Source organism: Ahaetulla prasina, chromosome 5, assembly GCF_028640845.1.
Source record: "Ahaetulla prasina isolate Xishuangbanna chromosome 5, ASM2864084v1, whole genome shotgun sequence".
Taxonomy (NCBI): domain Eukaryota; kingdom Metazoa; phylum Chordata; class Lepidosauria; order Squamata; family Colubridae; genus Ahaetulla; species Ahaetulla prasina.
The window spans coordinates 136,248,725-136,263,395 of record NC_080543.1 but is presented as its reverse complement, the minus strand read 5'-3'; the positions used below and the strand labels follow the sequence as shown (position 1 = coordinate 136,263,395).

At 41.3% G+C, this 14,671-nt stretch overlaps 1 protein-coding gene across 1 annotated transcript in view; it reads right to left on the bottom strand.

The window, feature by feature from the left end:
• DGKH (diacylglycerol kinase eta) overlaps positions 1 to 14,671 on the bottom strand; it is a 130,680-nt gene that overhangs the window by 28,471 nt on the left and 87,538 nt on the right. Inside the window, exons 10-17 of the mRNA XM_058185182.1 lie at positions 12,559 to 12,667; positions 11,019 to 11,158; positions 7,918 to 8,005; positions 5,566 to 5,651; positions 5,127 to 5,223; positions 3,292 to 3,571; positions 2,457 to 2,582; positions 475 to 537 (exon numbers count right to left, since the gene is read on the bottom strand). Coding sequence (XP_058041165.1) covers positions 475 to 537; positions 2,457 to 2,582; positions 3,292 to 3,571; positions 5,127 to 5,223; positions 5,566 to 5,651; positions 7,918 to 8,005; positions 11,019 to 11,158; positions 12,559 to 12,667 — 989 coding nt within the window. The remainder of the gene's footprint in view (positions 1 to 474; positions 538 to 2,456; positions 2,583 to 3,291; positions 3,572 to 5,126; positions 5,224 to 5,565; positions 5,652 to 7,917; positions 8,006 to 11,018; positions 11,159 to 12,558; positions 12,668 to 14,671) is intronic.

The following is a 14,671-nucleotide window of genomic DNA, read 5'->3' as shown; positions in this document are numbered from 1 at the left end:
ATACTCTCTCTTTCTCATCTATCTATCTAAAATATGAGGACAGTATAGTATATAAGATAAAATATTACATTAAGATAAAACCATGATAAAATCTCCATAAAATGGTGCCAATATGATAGAATGGATTCACAAGCGCTTCCCGTCCATTCCTTGAAAGGTAAATACATGGTGGATTCTACTTGTTCATCTCAGCTCCTTCCTTTCAAAGTAAGGGAAGATGTGTACCAGATGACCTTCTTTAGAATCTGGGAATTTGAAATGCAAAGCTCATCTTACATCCATAGAAAAGTTTCTCCTGGCAGGAGGACTCAAGGAATAAGGACCTTCTCATGGTGGCTACTAAGGTGGAACTACTCTGTTTTCCCCATCAGGTAGCTCCTCCATCCAAGACGGGAATTGTTGGGGCAGCTGAATCTGGCCCGGTTCCAATTCATTTCTCAAAAAAAAAAAAGTGAATTATGAAGTTTTCATTACCTGGACAAATTATTCTTGTGTTCAGGACTGGAAGATTTTCCTTGCTGGCAACACCGACTGGGACTGAAAAAGAATCAGCAAGTGAAGGATTTTATGCGCTTCCTCTCTTCTTCTGCACCTTTGGGGCAGTTTTAACTGGTCGTAGAGTGAAAATATAGGCAAGTAGTTCTCGACTTACAACAGTTCATTTAGGGACCGTTCAAAGTTACAACAGCACTGAAAAAAAGTGACTTTGGACCATTTTCCCACACTCCTGACCATTGCGGTATCTCCATGGCCACATGATCAAAATTCAAAATTGGCAACTGACTCGTATTTATGAACAGTGTCCCAGTGTCCTGAGGCCACGCAATCCCCATTTGTGACCATCTGACCAAAGTCATTGGGGAAGCCAGATTCACTTAAAAACAAAGTTATTAATGTAACGACTGCGGCGATTCACTTAACAACAAGGGTGGAAAGAGAAGTCATTGAATGGGGCAAAGCTCACTTAAGAACTGTCTCGCTTGGCAACATTAATTTTGGGCTCAATTGTGGTCGTAAGTCGAGGATTACCTGTACTTGTGAAAATGACATAAATGAACCGTAGCAACCACTAGGATAATGTTTTGCTTGCTGGAAACGCTTTATATTTCATTTTGGGAATTTTTAAGGGCTTTTTCCTTCATAGAAGTAAAACAGATTTCAAAATAGAAAATGGAATAGAAAATGGAATAGAACAGAATAATATAGAGAATCATCATCTTTAACGACCCCATAATCCCTTGGAGTCTGGGCAACTGAATGGAGCTAGCCGGATGCCGTTCCTGTCACCAATGTGGAGCTATATTCAGCAGTTGCATTCTCATTGTCCCCGGAGAGAGAAATGTCTGCCTCTACCTAGGATAGAACTCACAGACTCCTTATTGTGAGGCGAGAGCTCCATCTCTAGGCCACTGTGCCACTCTGGAATAATATAGAGAATAGAGAATAGAGAATAGAGAATAGAGGATGGGATGGGATGGGATGGGATGGGATGGGATGGGATGGGATGGGATGGGATGGGATGGGATGGGATGGGATGGGATGGGATGGGACGGGACGGGACGGGACGGGACAGAATAGAATAGAATAGAATAGAATAGAATAGAATAGAATAGAATAGAATAGAATAGAATAGAATAGAATAGAATAGAATAGAATAGAATAGAAATATAGACAATAAGATAGGGGAGAACAGAGAATGGAATAGAGTGGAGGAATGGAGTGGAATGGAGTGGAATGGAATGGAATAGAATAGAATAGAGTAGAGTAGAGTAGAGTAGAGTAGAGTAGAGTAGAGTAGAGTAGAGTAGAATAGAATAGAATAGAATAGAAATATAGACAATAAGATAGGGGAGAACAGAGAATGGAATAGAGAGGAGGAATGGAGTGGAATGGAGTGGAGTGGAATAGAATAGAATAGAATAGAATAGAATAGAATAGAATAGAATAGAATAGAATAGAATAGAATAGAATAGAATAGAGTAGAGTAGAGTAGAGTAGAGTCGAGTCGAGTCGAGTCGAGTCGAGTCGAATCGAATCGAATCGAATCAAAATATAGACAATAAGATAGGGGAGAACAGAGAATGGAATAGAGTGGAGGAATGGAGTGGAATAGAATAGAATAGAATAGAATAGAATAGAGTAGAGTAGAGTAGAGTAGAGTAGAGTAGAGTAGAGTAGAGTAGAGTAGAGTAGTATAGAATAGAATAGAATAGAATAGAATAGAATAGAATAGAATAGAATAGAATAGAATAGAATAGAATAGAATAGAATAGAATAGAATAGAAATATAGACAATAAGATAGGGGAGAACAGAGAATGGAATAGAGTGGAGTGGAATGGAGTGGAATGGAATAGGATAGGATAGGATAGGATAGGATAGGATAGGATAGGATAGGATAGGATAGGATAGGATAGGATAGGATGGGATATGCAAATATCCTTTTCTGTTTACTTACTCGGATGAGATTCATATTCTTTGGTGTCTTCGTCTTTTTCTTCCTTGGATTCCTCTAATTCCTTATTATACTCCATCGTGACCTGGTTGATCTGATCTTCACTATGTGCATTCTGTTCATCCACCACTGTAACACCAAACGCTACTATTAATTATTAAAGAAAACCAGCGAGAGACCATAGAAAGAGAAATGGTTCTATGTCTCCTGCACTTCCCTGTGCAATCTATTTGATTTCTGACGGGAAAACTAATGAGAAAGTTGTACATTTTTTTGTGTGTGTCTGCAAAGAAACCAAAATAATTTTCAACACAAAGGGATAAGTTGACCAAACCATTGTCAAACCATGGTTAACCTCACTTTGTACATTTTAGATGATACAGCAAACGGCAGTTACTCTATCAGGGAAACAAACCTTCATTTGCTGATAGGCTGGAGAAGGTATCCCAGTTACAGAGGGAGAAATTAGCCTTGTACTTGTCCCAAAGGTGTGTTCTTGTTTTTTCAAAAGGCAACTGGACTTTCTTTGTTTTTCCTTGAAGACGTTTTCCTTTTCATACGAGAAGCTTCTTCGTTTCTTCAGAAGTTCTGAAGTTTCTTTAGAACCGAAGAAGCTTCTCAGGCGAGAAGCGAAACCTCTTCAAGGAAAAACAAAGAAAGTCCAGTTGCCTCTTGAAAAAAAAGCACCTTTGGGACAACCAGGACCTGGATGACTGTGATCCTCCGTAGACATTTAGCCTTGCGCTTCTACCAGTCAATAAGGGTGTAGGTTAAGTCAAGTTAGCCCCGTCAACAAACCACGATCCCAAGCGCAGCTAGACAATTAAATTTCCTTCACCTTTTTCTGCTTGCTCAATTATCTGTCTCAGAGCTTTCTTTAAACTGTTGGCCCGTAGCATCAGCTGCTCTCGGGACTTGAACATCTGTTGTGTCGGAGAAGCTGCGTTGTTCTCGGTCAACAGTTCCTTGGCGTCCGACAAAGATTCTTCGCTCGATGACTCGTCCGGTTCTTCCTCAGCGATGGGGGTCGTAGCCAGGTGGGGAAGGCTTGGAGTAACCTGGGTTTCAGCGTGGAGAGCCTGTAGCAGGAGGCTTAACTTCTTGTTCAGTTCCGAGCACTAAAAAGGTTATAAAGGAATATAAAGGAGCGGCTGACGGAGGAATTATTGAGTCTGTCATTTGTACCTCTGTAACTGTCTGGTTTGGCACAGCAACAATTTCTGTTCTATTCTATTCTATTCTATTCTACTCTACTCTACTCTACTCTACTCTACTCTATTCTATTCTATTCCTATTCTGCTCTACTCTACTTCTACTCCTGTTTTATTATTCTATTATTTTCTATTCTCTATTCTAGTCCTATTCCTATTCTGCTTTACTCTACTTCTACTCTTGTTCTGTTCTATTCTATTCTATTCTATTCTATTCTATTCTGTATATTCTCCTATTTCTATTTCTATTCCTATTCTATTCTATTCTATTCCTATTCTGCTCTACTCTACTCTACTTCTACTCCTGTTCTATTATTCTGTTACTTTCTATTCTGTATTCTATTCCTATTCCTATTCTGCTCTACTCTATTGCTACTCTTGTTCTGTTCTGTTCAGTTCAGTTCAGTTCAACCCTGAGCTATTCTCATAGCTCATAGCTCATATTGTATAATAATAATAATAATAATAATAACAACAACAACAACAACAACAATAATAATAATAATAATAATAGTAATAGTAATAGTAATAATAGTAATAGTAATAATAATAGTAATATCAGAGTTGGAAGGGACCTTGGAGGTCTTCTAGTCCAACCCCCTGCCCAGGCAGGAAACCCTACACCATTTCAGACAAATGGCTATCCAACATTTTCTTAAAAATTTCCAGTGTTGGAGCATTTACAACTTCTGCAGGCAAGTTGTTCCACTGATTAATTTTTCTAACTGTCACGAAATTTCTCCTTAGTTCTAGGTTGCTTCTCTCCTTGATTAGTTTCCACCCATTGCTTCTTGTTCTACCCTCAGGTGCTTTGTAGAATAGGTGGACCCCCTGTTCTTTAGGGCAGCCCCTCAAATATTGGAAGACTGCTATCATGTCTCCCCTAGTCCTTCTTTTCATTAAACTAGGCATACCGAGTTTCTGCAACCGTTCTTCATATGTTTTAGCCTCCAGTCCCCTAATCATCTTTGTTGCTCTTCTCTGCACTCTTTCTAGAGTCTCTACATCTTTTTTACATTGTGGTGACTAAAACTGGGTGCAATATTCCAAGTGTGGCCTTACCAAGGCATTATAAAATGGTATTAACACTTCTCTTCTACATGTCTTCCATAATTTAAAAACGGCAGACTATAATCTACTATTTCAGCGGAGAGATGTACAGGTAGTTCTCAACTTACGACCATAATGGAGCCAGCCTACTGTATGATGGCCATTAGTTGGGATGGCCATCCATATGACCAGCCTGACTTTTTACAACCATTTTTCTGATCACTGTTAAATCCCAGTTAGGTTGAAAGCTAGCCATCTTTAGCCATCTTTATACCTGGTGGCCTCTGTGATTGCTGTTGTTGTTGTAAGACTTCTGTGTATTCATACAAAAGACGCATTAATGCTAGGAAAATACACAGATAAATATGAAATACTGAATCAGTTCTTCAAACAAAACAATCTCCATTCTTACTTTAATAGCCATGGCGTCCGTTTCTGTATTTTCCTCTGGTCTTTCGCACGTCTTCCCTATTTTGGCCACAAATCCTTTCACGGTTTCACACAAGATTCTTTTTTCAGGAGGAAGAAATATTGGAAGAAGAAGGGAAATTGATGATGTTAACGCATTAATTTTACATTAGGCATTAATTTAGCTCGGCCACTTATCATTGAAAAAAGAAGCCATTAAGATTGTACGTTTTATGTTTCACAAATGAAAAACCAGTGAGTTCACATCTCGCCTTTCCTCACCTCACTTTTCACTATAAAATTCTCAATTGATCATAAGTAACCTCTTTCTGTATGGATGCTTCGGGGAAAAAGAAGGCCAACAGAAGATTTCATACATGGAAAGAGGGTGGTTTTTTTTTTCCAAATTAGAAAGCAATTTTAGACACTAAGGTTGAACTTACTTGGCAGATGATATCACAACGGAGTGTTGATCAGAATCAAGGATCTTTGTCAGATGTGTGGCAATTGAATCCTCATACGCAGACATCTGAAAGCAGGTTTAAAAAAAGCTTTGGATCTTAAAATGCAGCTGCATAATAAGTATCTATTTTTCACCCAAACATATATCTGAGAGACAGACAGAGAGAGAAAGAGAAAGAGAGACTGACAGACAGACAGACAGACAGACAGACAGACAGAAGAGAGAGGGAGGGAGGGGTGGAGAGAGAGACATAGATAATATAGATAGATAATAGAGATATACATAGATCATGATAGATGATAGCTAGATAGCTAGATAGCTAGATAGCTAGAAAGCTAGATAGCTAGATAGCTAGATAGCTAGATAGACAGACAGACAGACAGACAGACAGGAGAGAGAGAGAGATAGGTGATAGATTAGATAGATGATAAATGGCTAATGGATGGATGAGAGAGAGAGAGAGATGGGTGAGAGATAGAGATAGATGATAGATAATGGAAGATAGAGAGAGACAGACAGACAGACAAACAGACAGACACACGAGAGAGAGAGAGATAGGCGATAGATTAGATAGATATGGATAACGGATGGGTGATAGATCGATAGATAGATAGATAGATAGATAGATAGATAGATAGATAGATAGATAGATAGAAGATAGAGAGAGAGATAGATGATAGATAATGGAAGATAGATAGAGAGACAGACAGACAGACAGAGATAGACAGGATAAAGAGGGAGGGAGAGGGAGATATGTATAGATGATATAGATAGATAATAGAGATATACATAGATATAGAGATGATGATGATAGATAGATAGATAGATAGATAGATAGATAGATAGATAGATAGATAGATAGATAGATAGATAGATAGATAGATGAGAGACAGAGATGAGAGATATAGATATAGGTGATGAATTAGATAGATGATGAATGGATAATGAATGCCTAGATGAATGATAGATAGATAGATAGATGATAGATAGATAGATAGATAGATAGATAGATAGATAGATAGATAGATAGATAGATAGATAGATAGATAGATGAGAGACAGAGATGAGAGATATAGATATAGGTGATGAATTAGATAGATGATGAATGGATAATGAATGCCTAGATGAATGATAGATAGATAGATAGATGATAGATAGATAGATAGATAGATAGATAGATAGATAGATAGATAGATAGATAGATAGATAGATAGATAGATAGATAGATAGATAGATGAGAGACAGAGATGAGAGATATAGATATAGGTGATGAATTAGATAGATGATGAATGGATAATGAATGCCTAGATGAATGATTGATAGATAGATAGATAGATAGATAGATAGATAGATAGATAGATGGATGGATGGATGGATGGATGGATGGATGGATGGATGGATGGATGGACGGACGGACGGACAGACAGACAGACAGACAGACAGACAAGAGAGAGAGAGAGATGAGATGGTGGCCTGACTTTATTTGATTGAAGCTACTATCTTGACTAGTTTGTGATTGCAACATAAAAAATATGCAATTTTTCAGTGGCATACTGTAGAAGAGACCACAGATAAATTAAAAATAGTGGCAAGCTGTATGGGTTTCTTCCAATACAACAAAAAGTTTGAGTGGGCATCTTACAATAAAGCATTATATAGACCAGAATCTATTTCATTTCCTACCAGAAAGGATTGGTTGGTTGGTTGGTTGGTTCATTGATTGATTGATTGATTGATTGATTGATTGATTGATTGATTGATTGATTCACTGAGGATGTTCCCTAGTTGAGTAATGAAACATCTGCAAGGAAACCACCAAGCTCAGAGAACACTAAGGACCCACAGTTCAACCCTGAGCTACAAATATTCTCCTTTATTGGTCTCCCATTATTAGCTGTGGGAGGAAAAAAAAACCTTCTCTTCCTTCAGCATTTTAGAAATTAAACACTGACTGAAAATGCTTGCAATGATTCTTATTACAGTATCAATAGATTTTTTCCAACCATAAATCATATGACTTCAATTAAATGCAAGCGTGTAAGTTTCCCAGATCTCATTAATGGTATTATTGCAAGTTCTTCTCTTAAGCATCTGCTGAAATCCTATACATAATTAACCAGGAGGGAGTATTCTGAATTCAGAAGCCCTTTTATCTAAGAGTGTGTGTTTGTGTGTGTGTGTAGAGAGAGAGGAAAAAAAGGAGGATGAGAAGCAGACAGAACATTACTCTGTTTGAACGCATCCAAATTAGATCATGTATAATTTAATGACATCCAGAAATTTCAGATTAGGTCTTATATCATTTAATTACAACCCCAATTTTAAATTATACCTGACAGTCTTCGGAGTCTTCTTCAGGAGTGACTGGAAGGATACACTGCTTGGATGGTATCCTCAGTTCATACGACATGATGCTCCACCTGAAATATTCCAAAATTCAAATCCACAAACGGAACGATTCACCGAGAAGGAACGTTGATCGTGGCAAAGAGTTGACCGTACCCACACAAGAAGCAAGGAAGGGATTTCCTTACCTGTCAAGCATTTTGGTGCTAGCTCGTTCTAATTTTTCTAAAATTTGAGGCAGTTGTGTGTCGTCATCGCAGGAACCTCCCCAACCGAGGACCCGGGCAAGGTCATTTCCTGTCCCAAGCGGTAACACTCCCAAATGACACTGCAAGGAAGATTAAAAATATAGATGTGTGATTTGGTTTCTGAAGAGCCAGTTTGGCCTACTGGTTTAGGCACCAGGCCAGAAAGCAGGAGGCCACGAGTTCAAGGCTTGCCTTGGTCATGAAAATCAGCTGGATGACTTTGAACCGATCACAAGGAGACTGGGAGTTCTAGTCCCACCTTAGATGTGAAAGCAAGCTGGGTGACTTTGAGCCAGTCACTCTCTCTCAACCCAATCCACTTCACATGGTTGTTGTTGACTTTGGGTCAATCACTACGAGACTGAGAGTTCTAGTCACACCTGAAAGGTGGCCGGGTGACTTTGGGCCAATCACCAGGAGAGTGGGAATTCTAGTCACACTTTAGCCATGAAAGCTAGCTGGATGACCTTGGGCCAATCACCCAGAGACTGGGAGTTCTAGTCCCATTTTAGACATGAAAGCCAGCTGGATGACCTTAGGCCAATCACCAGGCAACTGAGAGTTCTAGTCACACCTGAAAGGTGGTTGGATGACCTTAGGCCAATCACCAGGAGCCTGGGAGTTTTGTCACACCTTAGCCATGAAAGCTAGCTGGGCCAATCACCCAGAGACTGGGAGTTCTAGTCTCTCCTTATACATGAAAGCCACCTGGGTGACTTTGAGCTAATCACTCTCTCAACCCAACCCACTTCACAGGGTTGTTGTCGTGGGAAAGACAGGATAAGGAAGTTGTGTTTGAATATGTTAAGTATTCAGTTTTGCCGTCTGTTATGTGTAAACATAATCAGGATGTCCACAAACGGAACGATTATTTATTTATTTATTTATTTATTTATTTTATTTGATTTTATACCGCCTTCTCCCGAAGGACTCAGGGCGGTGTACAGGCATAATAAAACCGACAATACAATATACAAATTTAAAATACGATTTAAAAAACTTATTTTAAATTAGCCCAATAATTAAAATTTACCATACTAAAACCCGTTTAAAATTAATAAATTTAAACATTAAAATCCCAATTTAAGCCAGCCCCTGCGGATAAAAGATGAGTCTTGAGTTCGCGACGAAATGTCCGAAGGTCAGGTATTTGGCGTAAACCGGGGAAGTTCGTTCCAGAGTGTAGGAGCCCCACAGAAGGCCCTTCCTGGGGCCGCCAGCCGACATTGTTTGGCGGACGGCACCCTGAGAAGTCCCTCTCTATGGGGCGTCGGGTCGGTGGGAGGCGTGTGGTAACAGCAGGCGGTCCCGTAAGTACCCAGGTCCTAAGCCATGGAGCGATTTAAAGGTCATAACCAACACCTTAAAGTGCACCGGAAGGCCACAGGCAGCCAGTGCAGTCTGCGCAGAGGCGGTGTTACATGGGAGCTACTGGCGTAGCTCCCTCTATAACCAGCGCAGCTGCATTCTGGACTAACTGAAGCCTCCGAGCGCACTTCAAGGGAGCCCCATGTAGAGAGCATTACAGTAATCAGCGAGAGGTACGCGCATGAGTCATCCCGATCAAGGAAGGCGCAACTGCGAACCAGGCGAACCTGGTGGAAGGCCCTCCTGGAGACGGCCGTCAAATGGTCTTCAAACGACAGCCGATCATCCAGGAGGACACCCAAGTTGCGCACCCTATCCTTTGGGCCAATAACTCGCCTCCAACAGCCAGCGGCTGCAGCTGACTGAATCGGGTGCCGGCATCCACAGCCACTCCGTCTTGGAGGATTAAGCTTGAGCCTGTTTCTCCCCATCCAGACCCGTACAGCTTCCAAACACCGGGACAGCACTTCGACAACTTCATTGGGGTGGTCTGGGGTGGAAAAGTACAGCTGAGTGTCGTCAGCGTACTGCTGGTATCTCACCCCGAAACCACTGATGATCTCACCCAACGGCTTCATGTAGATGTTGAACAGCAGGGGCGAGAGAATCGACCCCTGTGGGACCCCACAAGTGAGGCCCCTCGGGGTCGACCTCTGCCCCCCTGTCAACACCGTCTGCGACCGGTCAGAGAGATAGGAGGAGAACCACCGATATACGGTGCCTCCCACTCCCAATCCCCCCAACCGGCGCAGCAGGATACCATGATCGATGGTATCGAACGCCGCTGAGAGGTCTAATAGGACCAGGGCAGAGGAATATCCCCTGTCCCTGGCCCTCCAGAGATCATCCACCAATGCGACCAAAGCTGTCTCCGTGCTGTATCCGGGTCGGAAGCCGGACTGGAACGGGTCTAGATAGACATCTTCATCCAGGTGTTGGGGCAGCTGTCGCACCACGGCACTCTCTACAACCTTCGCAACAAAGCGAAGGTTGGAGACTGGACGATAATTACCCAAAATAGCTGGGTCCAAAGAGGGCTTCTTAAGGAGGGGTCTCACCACCGCCTCTTTCAAGGCGGCAGGGAAAACCCCATCCAACAAAGAAGCATTGATAATCCTCTGGAGCCAGCCTCGTGTCACCGCCTGAGTGGCCAGTACCAGCCAGGAAGGACACGGGTCCAGTAAACATGTCGTGCCGTGAAGCCTCCCCAACAGCCTGTCCACGTCCTCGGGAGCCACAGGGTCAAACTCATCCCAAATGTGCTCAACAAGACGTGCCTCCTCTCCCTCGCTTGGATCATCCCAAATTCGGTCCAGACCGTCCCTCAGCTGAGCGATTTTATCGTATAGATAACCACTAAACTCCTCGGCTCGTCCCTGCAAAGGGTCATCCCGCATCACCGAGAAGGAACGTTGATCGTGGCAAAGAGTTGACCGTACCCACACAAGAAGCAAGGAAGGGATTTCCTTACCTGTCAAGCATTTTGGTGCTAGCTCGTTCTAATTTTTCTAAAATTTGAGGCAGTTGTGTGTCGTCATCGCAGGAACCTCCCCAACCGAGGACCCGGGCAAGGTCATTTCCTGTCCCAAGCGGTAACACTCCCAAATGACACTGCAAGGAAGATTAAAAATATAGATGTGTGATTTGGTTTCTGAAGAGCCAGTTTGGCCCACTGGTTTAGGCACCAGGCCAGAAAGCAGGAGGCCACGAGTTCAAGGCTTGCCTTGGTCATGAAAATCAGCTGGATGACTTTGAACCGATCACAAGGAGACTGGGAGTTCTAGTCCCACCTTAGATGTGAAAGCAAGCTGGGTGACTTTGAGCCAATCAGTCTCTCTCAGCCCAATCCACTTCACATGGTTGTTGTTGACTTTGGGTCAATCACTACGAGACTGAGAGTTCTAGTCACACCTGAAAGGTGGCCGGGTGACTTTGGGCCAATCACCAGGAGAGTGGGAATTCTAGTCACACCTTAGCCATGAAAGCTAGCTGGATGACCTTGGGCCAATCACCCAGAGACTGGGAGTTCTAGTCCCATTTTAGACATGAAAGCCAGCTGGATGACCTTAGGCCAATCACCAGGAGACTGAGAGTTCTAGTCACACCTGAAAGGTGGTTGGATGACCTTAGGCCAATCACCAGGAGCCTGGGAGTTTTGTCACACCTTAGCCATGAAAGCTAGCTGGGCCAATCACCCAGAGACTGGGAGTTCTAGTCTCTCCTTAGACATGAAAGCCACCTGGGTGACTGAGCTAATCACTCTCTCAACCCAACCCACTTCACAGGGTTGTTGTCGTGGGAAAGACAGGATAATTGTGTTTGAATATGTTAAGTATTCAGTTTTGCCGTCTGTTATGTGTAAACATAATCAGGATGGGATAAACATAATACAAAATAAAATAAAATAAAATAAAAAACAATAAAATAATAAGATAAAATAGTGAAGAGAAGAGAAGTGAAATAAAATGAAATAATAAAATGAAATGAAATAAAACAAAATTGATAATAAAATTACCTGTTTAACCTTAACTATTAAACCATGACAATGTTTGATTATAACAACAACAACAACAACAACGAGTTGGAAGGGATCGTGGAGGTCTTCTAGTCCAGCCCCCTGCCCAGGCAGGAAACCCTACACCACTTCAGACAAATGGTTATCCAACATCTTCTTAAAAATTTCCAGTGTTGGAGCATTCACAACTTCTGGAGGCAAGTTGTTCCACTGATTAATTGTTTTAACTTTCAGGAAATTTCTCCTTAGTTCTAAGTTGCTTCTTTCTTTGATCAGTTTCCACCCATTGCTTCTTGTTCTGCCCTCAGGTGCTTTGGAGAATTGCTTGACTCCCTCTTCTTTATGGCAGCCCCTCAAATATTGGGACACTGCTATCATGTCTCCCCTAGTCCTTCTTTTCGTTAATCATGGGACATTCTTTTTCTTTCATTTTCTAGTTTTTTAAAAACAAATCTCACTTTACTTCTCTTGAGGATTAAAAGAAAAAGACACTTGCCTGTTTGTGTAGGTTGAGTTTATCAATTTCAGACAATACCCAGCCGACACTCCCATCTCCCCCACACACCAGGATCCGGAAATTGTCAAACTTCTGAAACAATCGTAGACTGAAAGAGAAAAGGCAGGGTCCGAATTCAGATCCATCCTGTGAGCAAGGAAATCTCATAACCATGAAAAATCAACTATGTTGGGAACAAAAGTGTTGGAGAACTTTCCCCGCGGGGGGAAAAAAAGGGTTGCTTTAAAATAATATTAAAATAGTTCTGAGCACTGAAACGGATATATTACAAGTAGGCCTCAACTTAACGACAAAAACTGAAAATGTATGTGGTTAGGTGAGAAATTAAACGAGTCTTGCTCCATTTCACAACTTTCCTTGCTACAGTTGTTAAGTGAATGACTGAGATTGCTCAGTTAGCAACATGGTTGTTAAGTGAATCTGGCTTCCCCATCGACTTTGCTTGTCAGAAGGTCACAAAAGGGGATCACGTGACCTTGGGATACAGCAACGGTCATACGTATGAGTCCATCGGGAAGCGTCCAGATGGAAATCACGTGACTCTGGGGATGCTGTAATGGTTATAAGCGTGAAAAAGAGTCATACGTCACTTTCTCCACTGTGGTTGTAACTTTGGTCACTAAATGAACTGTTGTAAGTTGAGGACTACAGTTGAGGACTAACTGTATTAAGATTCTTTCTGCGCCAACTCAGGAAGCTCAAACTGCCCAAGGAGCTGCTGATCCAATTCTACAGAGGAATTATTGAGTCTGTCATTTGCACCTCTATAACTGTCTGGTTCGGTTCTGCAACCCAACAAGAAAAACACAGACTTCAGAGGATAATTAGAACTGCAGAAAAAATAATTGCTACCAACCTGCCTTCCATTGAGGACCTGTATACTGCACGAATCAAGAAGAGGGCCGTGAAAATATTTGCAGATCCCTCGCATCCTGGACATAAACTGTTTCAACTCCTACCCTCAAAACGAGGCTATAGAGCACTGCACACCAGAACAACTAGACACAAGAACAGTTTTTTCCCGAAGGCCATCACTCTGCTAAACAAATAATTCCATCAACACTGTCAGACTATTTACTGAATCTGCACTACTATTAATCGTTTCATAGTTCCCATCACCAATCTCTTTCCACTTATGACTGTATGACTATAACTTGTTGCTGGCAATCCTTATGATTTATATTGATATATTGACCATCAATTGTGTTGTAAATGTTGTACCTTGATGAACGTATCTTTTCTTTTATGCACACTGAGAGCATATGCACCAAGACAAATTCCTTGTGTGTCCAATCACACTTGGCCAATAAAAAATTCTATTCTATTCTATTCTATTCTATTTACAGCAGCACTGAAAAAAAGTGACTTATGGCTGTTTTTCACACTGATGACTTCAGGAAGGGAATTCTATTTACCAAAAATTTTATCAGAAAAGGAATTTTAAAATGGAGGCTCTCTGAAATATGGGATACAGTACACGATTGTTGGAAAGGAAAATAAATATGAATTGTTCAACCCCGGAGAAGAATGAAGAGCAGTTTTTTATTTTATTTTTGTCTTGTTTATCTTTTGTTTATTGGTTTTGTTTTGTGTTATGTTGTGTTTTTCAAACCTGGCAACATTGCCAAAAACATTGCCAAAAAGGGATTAAGAGTTGTTAACCTAATCCTGCGTCGCTTCTTCTCTGGTAATATTGTACTACTAACTAGAGCATACAAAACATTTGCTAGACCAATTCTTGAATGCAGCTCATCTGTCTGGAACCCGCACTGCATATCGGACATAAATACAATTGAGAAAGCCCAGAGATATTTCACGAGAAGAGTCCTCCACTCCTCTGCCCGCAATAAAATACCTTATGGCACCGGACTCAAAATTTTGGGCTTAGACAACTTAGAACTACTCCGTCTTCAGTCTGACCTAAGCGTAGTACATAAAATTATCTACCACAATGTCCCACCTGTCAATGACTACTTCAGCTTCAACCACAACAGTACACGAGCAAATAATAGATACAAACTCAAGGTCAACCGCTCCAAACTCAATTGCAGAAAATACAGACTTTAGTAACAGAGTTGTAAATACCTGGAAT